The sequence below is a fragment of the Brachyhypopomus gauderio genome, chromosome 5 (genome assembly GCF_052324685.1).
Source record: "Brachyhypopomus gauderio isolate BG-103 chromosome 5, BGAUD_0.2, whole genome shotgun sequence".
NCBI classification, from domain to species: Eukaryota; Metazoa; Chordata; class Actinopteri; order Gymnotiformes; family Hypopomidae; genus Brachyhypopomus; species Brachyhypopomus gauderio.
In genome coordinates this window covers 1,051,815-1,065,295 of record NC_135215.1, presented here as the reverse complement: position 1 = coordinate 1,065,295, position 13,481 = coordinate 1,051,815, and the positions used below count along the sequence as shown (strand labels likewise).

The following is a 13,481-nucleotide window of genomic DNA, read 5'->3' as shown; positions in this document are numbered from 1 at the left end:
AGCGGTGCGCAGTGGCTCACTGAAGATACAGCAGAGTGGAATAAGCCACTCTGACCGTTCCTCATGGGCTCCAGTCGGATGTTGTGGTTGATCCTGGTGGACTGGTGGAATGACTTGCCACATACTCATTTAAGAATTGCCTCCTGTCTTTCTTCTTGACGTAAACCGATTTCCATCACCTTCTGAACACGGCCCGCCTGCAACTGCCGCTGCTCTCGCTCAATCATCTCCAGCTGCTTGGAGGATGAGATTATGGGGTGTTGCAATGGGCTGTCCCGCATGTAATCCTGAAGTATGGGACAAAACACAGAAACCACATGTAAATCATCTTATTTACATTATTTTAAATACATCCCTGGTTACATTTACATATTGCACACTCTATAAATTGTTATATGATTTCCGATCACATATTTCACACCTGGATTAATTACACCTAAATTATATATAGAAATTCATTTATTCACAATCCTTTTTTTAAACATGGAAGATTTTAACTGTTTAGATACAAATGTGTAGGTCTAAAGACCAATACAGGCTACATAAATAATACAACATCCAAACACTCGAATTAGTGCTCTCATTTAACGTATCCATTCAGACTACATCGACACGCAAAGCAGTAATCACACTGAGGTATGACACAATTTTGAATAACCAAATCATTTTCATCATGGAAAGCAGAGTGATAAATAACATAAACAGTTATTTGAAGTAGGGTACCTGTGTGGATGCGCCGCTGTTGCTGCAACAATCCGACTTGTAATGCTGCTCAATCAAATCTCGGAAATCCATTTTGAACCATAAGATGATCTTTAATTGCTGTCGTTGTCCAACAAATGATAGTTTCTGGCTGTTGGAACGTCTCGTTAGATGTGAATCCATGTGACGTCACAGTCTCAATTACCTTGTCGACGTAGTTGCGTTTGTGCGCAAGAATCTATAATAAAGTAGGCGGACTAGCGGTCACTCAGAGGATGTCTACTAAAATGTCTACTTGAAGTGCGCCAATGTCTCATTCTCCCTTCTTAAATGGCTTGAAAATCAAAGTGGCAAGCATTTTTACAAATATGCAAGGACCTGGATGTGTGTGTTTTTTTTATTTTTATTACTAAAATAGCTTTCAGGACGTTGTGTCCACTTAACAAAATGTCAACAAGCTAGCTTGATATTCTGAAGCTACGCTAGCAGTTTGAGAGGCTATTTATTCATTCAACATGTGGATGGATTGCTAGGTTAGCTAGTTCACGTTATGCAGTTGAACATCGGTATACCTGTAAACATGGCTTAATTTGAGCCGGATCCTGCCGGAACAGGATCCGGGAACGCTTTCATTTAGAAGGGTGCGTTCCGGGAACTGTCTGCCTCGATCCAGTAACTTTCAAGCCTACTAATTATAAGTTATGAAGAAATCTGTCTGCGTTGAACCAATTAATTGAACAAATAATTCTATAAAAGACATTTTTTAAACACAAGATCCACATTCAGGCTTCCATAAATCACATAAGAGCTCTCCTTTTTAGCGATGCCTTTAGGCGTCTCCCCTATAAAGCTAGTTATACTTTCGCGACCGTAGCGCGCGACTCCGCACACCTGCGCGACCCTCCGCGAACGGAGGAGACGTTTATACTAGCCGCGTCACATTCTATGCAGTGTTGTCTGAAATGATATGATGTGGTAGTATAAAGAAACACCTCTCAAAAACAGGGGAAGGAACATTTACCTGATGAATGTTAATGTTGCTTTGTGTTTCAGATTTGTAAATTGCTGGAATTTAGGCTAAAGTACTTGAAAATGCACTTAAAATTCACTTCTGCACTTAAAACACTTATAAAACACACGTAAATCATTTACAAGTCATTTATATATACGAATTGGCTTGTTATTTTGACATTTGTGCGCCTTTTTGTGAGATCCGGTGACATTGTTGGCCTCAGTGACCCCTTGTCTCATGACGCTGTTTGCGAACAGTTGTTAATCGTTTGATTTACAAATTAAGCATTGGATCAGTCTAACAAAACACAATCTAATGAACCAGTGCCAAAAAGGTGCATATCCATCTAGTATAGGCAGCAACTTATAGGAATAAAACAAATCAAAATTGTACTGGATCTTGAAATGTTTATAAAAACCTTCCATACCAGTAATATCAGGACGTCAGGCAGTGTAGTTAACATTGACAAACACCTGATGTTCATGTCTAGGGAGAAAGACCTCCAGACTCAGTTGTGTGCAGGAATGTGTCAAAGTCCTAATCTGGGCTCTGGGCCTGCAGAGCTGCTTCTAGAATTGCTAATAGCACATTTTTTCTTTGGCCCAATTCCTTTAAGAGCTGCTGGAACAAAATCGCTAAGAAAGTCACTTGCTGGGCGAGCAACTGAACAAAATCATGCCCTGTGATGGATGTTGTTGAGTTGGGACAAGACTGTTAACTAGTGCTTCTTTCCGTCTCTTAATAATTTTTTTCTATAATTATAATAACTATAAAAGTAAAGTATCAAGGGATATGAACCAACCATGAGGTAAACGACCCTGAGGTAAAGTCTTTCTAGGGGTGAATGGAGTGCTTTAGATTCGCTGCTGTGTTGTTGGGCCCCATCGATCAAGCATGTGGCCAGAATCGAAATGCCCTGGAGGCCTTTGTGTGGCCCACAGGCTGGAGATGTGAAAGGACATTTTTCTGAGGGAAACCCGCCTGCCCCAGGGCTCCAGGACTCAGACACCTGATCCCTCTGTGCTCTGGCATCTTCATGTCGGTCCTCTCCCCTCTCTCTTTCTCTCCCTCACACATTCTTCATCTGTATTTCATCGCCATTACTACCGAACTCTCTCTCTCTCTCTCTCTCTCTCTCGTGCACCTGTGGAAATTTTTCTGAGACGTTTTTTTTTGCTCCCGTCGTCGAGTTGAGCGGATGGTAGAGAGCTTCGTGACTGGGAGAGAATTACGAGAGCTCAATCAGGAGGGATTATAACTTCAGTACTGCAACACACTGACAAAGCGCTTTTTGTTCTGTTGAGTTTCAACTTCTTGCTGTATCCAACTCACTCGACCCTTTTTTTCTTGCATGAGGAGAAGCTTTGCTTTTACAGCGCTGGTTTACATGCGTTTCGTTTGCCATTTTGAAAATGTTAGTACCGAGTTTAGAAGGTTTGTTTTCTTCGCTTTTAATCCTTATGGTATCATAAGGTGAGTAAATGTATCACCCCTCTAAATGACATTTTAATGACACTTCATTGTCGATGTTAACATTTGTATGTTTGCCACATCAACAGCTTCACGTGTACATTGTTAGTTAGTTTACTAACTGCAAAACAGCAACATCATTTACTAATGGATCCTAGCATGAAAATGACTGTCCCAACTACAGAAGATATGACATCCACAAATGGCCCTGACAGAAAGACCACCAAAGAACCCTGCTGCACTGCATTTAAGGTGTGTGTGAGTACCTGTGTGTTTAATGTTTCTTCATATACTTCATTCAGACTTTTAAAAATGTCTCGCATTTAAAATAACTTGTCTCCAGGCACTTTGCCGGCAGTTGACTGTCTCCTTCTTCCCTGTGTCCTCTGAGTCCCACAGATGTTCATCGTGTCCCTGTCTTTCGCCTACTTCTCCAAGGCTTTAGCTGGAACCTACATGAAGAGTGCCATCACACAGATAGAGCGGAGGTTTGACTTGCCCAGCTCTACTGTCGGCCTAATCGACGTCAGCTTTGAGATGGGTATGCCAACACTTGCGTGCGTGGACAGTGTGCTGTATCCACATTCACTGATTCTTCTCCCTTCCCCACATGTTTTCAGATGTTTGTAATTTCACAGGTTCTGACTGTCGGTTCTCCTACTTCTGTCCTCTTGCAGGTAACCTGCTCTTTCTAGTTCTAGTGAGCCATTTCGGAGCCAAGATGCACAGACCCAGGCTCATAGGGTGTGGATGTTTCGTAATGGCAGTTGGCTCTGCTGTCACTGGTCTTCCACACTTCTTCATGGGACGGTACATTTACTGCAACACAGCTCTGCAGGCCTTTAAATGCTGCTGGACGTGAACACGTAATGCACAATTTTTCAGTATTTTTATTTCCTTTGATGGTTTCTCTGTGCTGGGCTATGTGTGAAGTTCTCCTTCACATACCTGCTCATTACACTGCATTCCCCCAAGCCTGGCTCTTGGTAAACTAATATAAATAGCAGTCATGCAGTTTGAAATGTACCAGATACAGGAAAACACAAGATAGCATAGGAATGTGTTTCTAGCTGCAGCTTATAGCAACTTCCTAATGAACTGAATAACACGATAGCATAAGGATGGTGATTATCAACCTTATAGCTTCTTCACTGACTCATCGAAGACGTAACAGAGTTCTCTTCTTTGACTGTATCTCATTCCGACAGGTACACGTATGAGACCGTGATACCGAGCTCTCTCAACGCTTCTGTCAGTATAGTTGCCTGCAGGGACGTCATGCAAAGTGATTTCCCAGACTTACCTTCAGAGTCTTCGCAGAAAACCTACACAGGTATCATTTTTATTGTTTATTTTATTCTTTATTGCACAGATGTTCAAATAAAAATTCCAAGATACTATTTATTTGTTTACAATGGTAAAATTTTTATTGGCAGATTTTTTTCTTCTCATAAGGGATATATGTTCAACCCTGACCTATTTTTAACCCAGGCATATTTTTATACTGTTGTTTCCTATTGTTTGTAGCAATGGTGTCGCAAGTCCCATACATTTATTTTCCAAAAACAAAAAACTCAGTGTAGTTTCCTGAGTGTGTCACGGTGAGGCGGCCCCCTACCGGTCGCCTCGATCCACAGCGGCTGTTGTTGTTGTTGTTGTTGTTGTTTTGTGACGTCGTGTGCGTCCGTCAGGTGGGCGGAGCCCGTGATCCGTCTCACCTGAGGGTCGTTTGTTTGCCTATATATGTCTTGTCTTTGTACCAGTTGACCGCTGATTATTATATCCTTAATTTGGAGATATTGCATGGGTTTTTGGTTTGCACACTTTCTATTAAACCATCCTTTTTCCCTGAGACTTGGCGTGATCGCTTCCTTTTAGTTCGCACACCCTGCCCGTCACAGAGTGACTGTGGATTCATTTGGAATGGTCTGAGCAATGCAATATTGATTCCCAAATATATTTTGAAAAATATAACAGTATTATCACATTTTTTAAATACCTAGAGCAGTACATTCCATGCATAAAAGCTAGAGCTAGCTTCAATAGGTTTTCCTGTGAAATATACCTAAAATATATAATAAAATACAAAATTAGTACATTCTACTTCTGAACAACATGTTCATTTGTGGGAATATAAAATCAATGTCAATGAAATATAAGGGTACTTTTATTTATTTACTTATTATTTAGTAGAACATATCTTCTGGAACAGAGCAATGCCCCTAAACATTTACCTTGAAGTGCAAAATGGGACTGGGTTGCAGATGTAAACATATGTTATTGTGGTTGCAGGCTTGGACTGTGTGGGAGATCCCGGTTCCAGCATGTGGGTGTATGTGTTCCTGGGGAATGCCCTGCGGGGGATCGGAGAAACACCCGTCACTCCCCTGGGCATCTCGTACATCGATGACTTCGCAAAAAGGGAGAGCTCTGCGTTTTACATAGGCAAATATATTTAGAAATAGATCATTTTCTGATGATGTTCTTATATGCAGCAGGTGAACAGAAATGGAATAAAAGTGTTTGATATTTTGAACATTTCAAAATCTCAAATGCAGCAACACTTCAGTTGCATGTAAACTGTAAAATTATTATAGTTATTTCTTGAATCCCTTGATCTCTGGACTGTTATGTATATTTGAAACTCTCCTTTACTACTTGGAGCTACTAATACCTGAGAACAATGGAAACTTTCTTTAAACAGAATGTACGGGGGGGGGGGGGGGGGGTAATGATGGGAATGTTTTTTCTGCATATTTAAAATGATTCTGCATATTTTAAAGATTAACATACCAAGGACTAATTGAGGCATAAAATTAAGTAGCTCTTATGGGCATGTGAGGAATTTTATAAGAACATGATAAGGCTAGGTGTCAGGTTTCCATGAGTGCCAAAGAAAAACTGAGAGAAATTCACTGATGTAAAATAGACAGTGCTTTAACTGTGCTCCAAGAGGGGCGAAGAGGTGCCATAGCAAAGAAAAACAACCTGTTTACAGGTGTTCTGAAATCGATAGAAGCTGAAGACCAAAGAATATCTGTAATAAATAAATAAGGCAGCATAGCATTCCATTTAGAACTGGAAGGGTCTTTGTTCTGAATCAGGCCAAGAATTTCACCTTAAAGACTAGACATTGGACGTCTGCAATATAACAGAATATTTTTGAAGAACAAAAAAAATCTAAACCTCTGAAGACACACAGGAATATCCATAATTATTTGACACCATGAATATTTAATGTGCAAGATTGTAATCAAATCATTGAGGTTAGTTTTTTTCCCTCTCCCATTGTTCAAGAACAGCCTGTCTCCAGACAATCGCTTTGCTGGGGCCCATGTTTGGCTTCCTGCTTGGCTCTATGTGCGCCAAGTTGTATGTCGATATTGGATTTGTCAACGTTGGTAAGCCCTCCACAGGTCTCTGAACCTTTGTGTACCTGTCAAAAATCCTTCCAGACAGTATCGCAGAACAATACATTAGATGGTCCCCATTTATTGGATTTATTGTTATGCTTTACTGTGTTTGTTTCTTCTGAAGACAGTCTGGCCATCACTCCGAAGGATGCTCGCTGGGTGGGGGCCTGGTGGTTGGGATTCTTTGTGTCGGCCACCGTCATGTTGCTGGCTGGCATTCCTTTCTGGTTCCTACCCAGTTCCTTACCCAAGCAGGAAGTACACGACCCTGGCTATGGTCACGGTGGCCAGCAGCAAGTGACGAATCCTGCTACCCCGTCTGTGAAACTGGCCGACATTGCAAAAGGCACTTCCGTTCAGCCCTTTAACAAATGTCCGAATATGTTACAGAAGGCCTCTTACTGTCTTATTCTTATTGTTGAAGTTATTGTCTCAGATGGTCCATTCAATTTATACAAGCGAGTCCTCAAAGATCTTCGGGACTGTGTATGATGTCAGTAGTTTTGGCTGTGTAAACATGTGCAGTGTCAACCTTGGGCTCATAACAGACTTAAATGTCTACAGTGCATTTACAGTTGCCCTGCAGGTATATTTCATCTAGGGTGTTTTCTGTTTTTCTGCAGGTTTCTTGCCCTCACTGAAGAGGCTCTTGGGGACCCCCACCTACTTCCTGTTGCTGTGTGGCAGTGTCCTAAAATTCAACTCACTAACTGGCCTGTTCACCTTCAAAGCCAAGTACATGGAACAACAGTTTGGCCAGTCCGCCTCCAGAGCAAATTTCCTCCTCGGTGAGCTACTAGACTTGAACGTCTAGGATTATTATAAGTCCCGTCAGATTTGGCTTTATTATTCTGAGTTGCACGGAAAAACAAAATGTACATGTATCAAATCAGTGCAGACAAACTCGGAAAAACAAGTATACCCCACTGATCTACAAGAACTGGATAGCCAAGGCAATAATAAACTAGAAATTGAAAGACCACTGGATGTGGTCAGTAGACCCTATTGGTATGCGCAGTGCAAATATTTCGTTATATTGTTTTTAAAGGGACCGTGACATACTGTGCAGTAAATTGGCCTTATTTTCAGGGATGTGGCAAACACTTCTGCAGGTGGTAGTCTAGGGACTGTGTTTTCAATACATCATGAATGTGCTTGTTGTGCTTTTACAGAGCAAACCTTCAGACGCTATCTAGACATAATCTGTAAGCATGGGTGTAACTTTGCTTTGAAAAGTTCTGGGAACTTGGACCAAGTGTAGAATTCCATTCAGCTGCACCTCAAAACAAGTTTAGATCACCGCAGTCTGGAGGTGAGGATGTGGCCGTGTCAAAGTTTTTCTCCTATTGGCTGAAAAGTGCTTTCAGTTGCACAATGATACACCAAACGGTTGCCGAACACCTCAGAGGAATTTTACATTCACTTTCATTATGAACAACTGAAAGCTCCCAACATGAATCTTCTCCACCTTTAATATGTAGTTAAATGCATTTTTAATGCAATTACAATTTTTTAAGTTGTATTGGTCCCACTGTTTTCATACAAATTACAAAATATGCAAATATGCACCATCTGACTTTATCTACTGCGTGAAGTTCCATGTGGTCTGCTCCAAGGTGACAGGGTCCAGGTCAGAGGTCTGTCTGTGCATCCATCATATGATCGTCGACAAAAACGTACACGCCTCCGCTTGTGTTCTTCATTTCCGGCAGTGATCGATCCCTCTGTCACTCAATTCTCCGTGACTACCACACAAAAGAGGGTACTCCATATCCCAGCAGTGGTTTCCTGAGTGTGCTCTCTCTGACCCTGATCCTCTGGCTCCATAAAAGCTCTACAACCATAAGCCTTCAAGCTCTAGAGTGATGCTCCCTGAAACTAAAGCTCTTAAACTCCGTGCCCACAGGCGTGCTGAACCTGCCGGTGATCTCCGTGGGGATATTCCTGGGCGGCTTGCTGATGAAGAGGTACAGGCTGAGCGTGGTATCAGGAGCCAAGCTCTCCTTCCTCACCTCCTTCTTGGCGTACCTCCTCCTGCTTCTGCAGTTCGGCACCAAGTGTGACAACCCGCGGCTGGCTGGCCTCACCGTCTCCTATAATGGGTGCCGTGTCAAGTACTCTTTGGTTAGCAGAACCATTCCCCAGTCTGGTTCTGCTAGAGAAAGTCTGAACTTAGATTAGCAGAGAAGTCCAAGTCTTAAATCCTTAAGAATCCCATCTAATTTCAGCACTGGCTCCATGATTCTATATATCACTTAATCATCAGTCCACTTACTTTCAACCAAAAAGCTAGTGGTGTCATTACAGGTGTATTGAGCACCCTGATTAAAAAGCCTGATGTAAAACCAAACCACATTGAATGGAAGGAAATCTTGGCGTCTCTGAGGCGCGTACTTAACTGCTAACTCTCAATCCCACCCACAGGACCCCCCAGATTTCCTATGATGAGCAAACACTGTTCTCCCCGTGTAACCTGGGCTGTGTGTGCTCCCCAGCCCAATGGGAGCCGGTCTGCTCTGACAACGGCATCACGTACATGTCTCCTTGTCTGGCGGGATGCACGAACTCCGTCGGCCACGGCAAAAACACGGTAACGTCCTACGCAAGTAGTTCAGCTAAAAATGTGTGTGGCTTAAATCACAGTATGACCTTCAGCGTACCATAAAGATGAATTGTTATGTTTTGTTTACCTGTTTACATTAGCGTATGTGCATGTTTGAGCAAAAAAGAATATCAAAAACAAATAATCATTATCATAATTTTTAGGCCCTTTTCACAACAAAGCGGAAATACGTCACCGCCGGGTAAAACAAATTCCGGTACTCGCAGAAGATAGTTGTTGTCAATTCACCTCAGCATGGAGCGTGTATTTACTTCATCCCTGTCATCGCTGCCGAGACTTAATTTTAAATACGTTTCCAGTATCATTGGAGAACATTCAACAACGAAGGGTTCCAAGTTGAACAGAGGCTACAAATTGTTTGTAGAAGAATTGATTCACTCATACCAGGGTAAGGTGACACCAGCTAGCACTAGCGAGGTAACTAACTATTCCCTAACTAACTACTAGTTCCATTAGTCATCCTACGGAGTGGTAAAACAATCTATATTGTTATGATATAAATTATAATATTACGAATGATACTGACAGCTTTAGTTAACAATATCTAGCTAGGTTAAGCTGGGCGTACACTGCGATTTTTGGCCCATTTTCACCCAATTTTTCACTCGTGCGACTATTTTTGCGATCGGGCCGAGTTTCGGCTCAATCGCGTGTCGTGCATCATATAGTTTACACAGGTAAACGAGGAGCGATTCACACCTCATGACCAACTCCCGATCAGAAATCGCAGCGTCGCAAAAATATCAAACATGTTTGAAATTCAAATAGCTCCTCATGAGAGTATCGCACCGTTGAAGCAGCTCCACGAGCCGACTCTCCCTGCGATTTAGTCGTACAGTTTGAGATGGAGCTGAGTACACGATTTAAAATATCGTACAGTGTATGCCCAGCTTTAGCAAGCCAAGGTACGTCAGCTATTGATTGTTTAGTTTACATCAGTATCGATAAAGTTCATGACAGACACCAAGTTATTAAGTAGTGTTGTTTATTCTCAGTGTCCAATATAGTCGACAGCAAAGTGATGGTCAGAGCTAGATGCTACCGATCAGAGCTAGATGAGCTAGATGCTAGCGGATCAGGGCTAGTTTCAGAGCCGGTTTCAGTGGAACAGTTGCTGTCTGCATTTGAAAGAGCAAACTCTCGGCGAGAGCTTGCTCTTCTCTAGCTAGATGCTAGCGGACCGGGGCTAGATGCTAGCGGACGTACGTGTACTCCCAGCCGAGAGCTTGATCTTTCAACTGTTCCACTGAACCCGGCTGGTAACAGTAACAGTACCGGAAACAGTACCAGTACCGGGATAGTAACAGGGAACAGCACCAACTTTTAGCCGCGAGCTTCCTACTATGTAGTCTGCAGCAGTGAAATGCTGGCGACACACAAAGATGCTCCGTATCACAAAGTTTTCCACTTCATCCCTCCTAATTGCACAAACCCATTTTCTTTTTTGCTCGTCGTCAGCCAGAAAACTGTGGAAACTGAGATACGGCTGTTTTTGCTTCGAGATCGAGCACCCTGGTGCACTGCAAAAGCTCTTGTTATTGGACTCTGCCATTGTTTAAATGTGTAACGGAAGTAAATTTACCCTGCGACGAGAGCTTCCGGAAGAAAAAATGCGGAAGTGTGAAAAGGGCCTATACCAAACATAAACACTGCAGGCCCCAGACTTGAAACTTTAAGACATTTCTCGTGCAGCTCTCCATTACAGTTTTGCTACTGGAGTAAACTGATGTGTGCCAGGCTGCTTTCATGCTTGAACATGAAGAAAATTAAACATTTGTTATTATTTTGGTGGCCGTAAACATCATAGTCCCCCCCCCCCCCCCCTTTTCTCTTCGTCAGATCTTCCACAACTGCAGTTGTGTGTTGACCCCCTCACCAGTAGGGGGCAGCACCTCCGTGTCTCTTGGTCAGTGTCCTCGCGGGCCTGAATGCAGTCGGAGCTTCACCACGTACATGGCCGTGTCTGTCCTTAGCTCCTTCATTAACTCTTTGGGCGTAACGCCCGCGTACATGGTCATTATACGGTCAGTTATTATCTTTTTGTCACGTAACGTGAAAGAACAGTAGCTTGTTTGACCAAAACGTACATAGTGTTATCTATGGTGGATTTGTTGCAGGTGCATTAACCCTGATCTGAAAGCACTGGCACTGGGCATTCACACTCTAGTGATAAGAACTCTAGGTAAGGAAACCTCAGAAGAAATATTTTATTGTGTATCAGTATATATCACCCCTCAAAAATACAGCTGATAAAGTTATCACAGTAAAGATATTTACAATGAAACAGAAGCAAGAAGCCATAATTACAACAGAGACTGCTCACTACGCATCATTTTCTCCATTAGCAGTTTGGCGCTATTGTATACGCTCGTGTGATATCATGTGCTGTAACCTTTCTGTTAGGAGGTATTCCAGCTCCGGTGTACTTTGGCGCTTTAATTGACACCACCTGTTTGAAATGGGGAGTGAAAAGCTGTGGTGGCCGAGGAGCTTGCCGCATGTACGACTCGGACCTGTACAGGTGTGTGTGTGTGTGTGTGTGTGTGTGTGTGTGTGTGTGTGTGTGTGTGTGTGTGTGTGTGTGTGTGTGTGTGTGTGTGTGTGTGTGTGTGTGTGTGTGTGTGTGTGTGTGTGTGTGTGTGTGTGTGCTTGGTTATTAGAAAGCATCATGCTAAAGTACCTTGTGTTAGAATTCATATGTCACTGTTTTATGCTTCATTTCCCCTACATTGACTCCTTTATGTTCATGTCTCATAGCCCTCTGGGTGAATGTTTTGGCTTGAAATTTGAACAATTAGTTGTTGTGCATGGAAATGGCGTTTTTAGTCATATCAATTCTGAGAATTTATTTAACATTTTGGTAAAACATCTGTGTTTTATCAAAAAAAATAATAGCGATCATATGTTTTTATGACACTGAAATACACTGACCGAGTAAAGGAAACTTTAAATTAACTTGCATTTTTGTTACTATTGCTTATGATGTCTTAATTAATGCTCTTCAGAAGGAAATGCACGTGTAGCATCCATTAGATGATGTCAGATGCTAAACTATGTTAATTTATTGGTTAATGTGGCTTCAAAGCACTTTCAGTGGTGTTATTTCATCAAACTGTCTTATTACAACAAGTGATGAGCTACTCAAATGTTTCCCCCAATGCTGATCTTTTAGCGTGAGCAGTGCAAAGTGACTTTGCTTCCTCTCTCACCAGAGTGATCTTTCTCGGCTTGGTCACGTGTTTGAGTGGATGCTCCTACTTCTTCGCCGTTGCTGTCATTGTGCTTTTGAAGAAACAGTCCTGCAAAGAGTCCATCGGGTCCCTCCAGAAGACCAGCCGGGTCGAGATTGAGCTTCAACCCCCGGGAGAGCACATTGATGAGTCAGACGTTGATCCCGCTCCCTCGAGCCATGCGGGGGTGGGCTTAGGCCCGAGGGAGGGGGCAGCTGACACAGCACCGCCTCTGACACCAACGGACCGCTCATCAGCCGGGCAGGAGACGCCAGGGGACAGCATGTCTCAGCAGGGTCACGCGCAGGTGGAGCGTGGACAGGAACTCAGAGTTGACCTGCACAGGACAGCAGCACCAGAGACACTGGGCCCACAGGGCTAGCAACACCAATAGAGCAGTACTTGCTATAGCATGACTACATCTTACTACAAGTTTAAAGTTTATGTTCTTCATTAAAGAAACAATGAATTAGCCATATGGTCTTTCTTCACTTCTCACAGTTCCGATATGCGAAAGATGTCTAAAAATTGAAGCTTTACTGTCATCATTTTAATTTAGTTGCCACATCAAAACACACTCAACAAATCAGTTATTTCTGAAAGCATCGCATGTTTTATCAAGCCCTCTAGTTCATCCACTTTCCAAATTTAACAAATGACTTTGGTGTCAATAGCTGCTCGTGTTCAGAGCAATCTAGTGTGTGGGTGACTGACTGAAAAGGGTTAGTCAGACATTTGTGTGTTACAGGGAATTAGAAACATGACCTCGACTGGAATTATAAGCTGGCATCCATTAGCACAAGTAGCTATCTCATGGTGGCTCATAGTTGTGTGAGATCTGCTTGTTGCTTGTTGACAAAATCAAATACACAATGTATAGGTCAAAGTGTCCTGAACTTGTCCCTTTTCACACCATCCTACAGGCCTCTACAAACTCACACTGCTTGGGAGCAAAGAAATAATAAGCTGCAGCTTTAGAAAGAAGAATTTTTAGTTCTGAGGTTAGAATTCCAAAATTCTTTAACCTGGCT

General features: G+C 42.5%; 1 protein-coding gene across 8 annotated transcripts; it reads left to right on the top strand.

Moving 5' to 3' along the window:
• The first annotated feature begins 1,625 nt into the window (after positions 1 to 1,625).
• On the top strand, positions 1,626 to 12,935 carry slco1e1 (solute carrier organic anion transporter family, member 1E1). 8 transcript variants are annotated; one of them, XM_077004743.1, is made up of 15 exons: positions 1,626 to 3,187; positions 3,274 to 3,436; positions 3,584 to 3,725; positions 3,862 to 3,994; positions 4,393 to 4,517; positions 5,477 to 5,629; positions 6,487 to 6,585; positions 6,722 to 6,943; positions 7,221 to 7,385; positions 8,504 to 8,564; positions 9,022 to 9,187; positions 11,060 to 11,244; positions 11,338 to 11,402; positions 11,624 to 11,741; positions 12,433 to 12,935. In XM_077004743.1, exons 1-15 carry the CDS (start codon positions 3,066 to 3,068, stop codon positions 12,830 to 12,832), a joined length of 2,319 nt encoding a protein of 772 aa, XP_076860858.1. In that variant the 5' UTR covers positions 1,626 to 3,065; the 3' UTR covers positions 12,833 to 12,935. The 8 variants fall into 8 exon arrangements, with proteins under 8 accessions (XP_076860858.1, XP_076860861.1, XP_076860855.1 ...); XM_077004746.1 differs by having other exon boundaries at positions 1,627 to 3,187; positions 3,369 to 3,436; positions 3,623 to 3,725; positions 8,504 to 8,699; XM_077004740.1 differs by having other exon boundaries at positions 1,627 to 3,187; positions 3,623 to 3,725; positions 8,504 to 8,699.
• Positions 12,936 to 13,481: the final 546 nt, after the last annotated feature.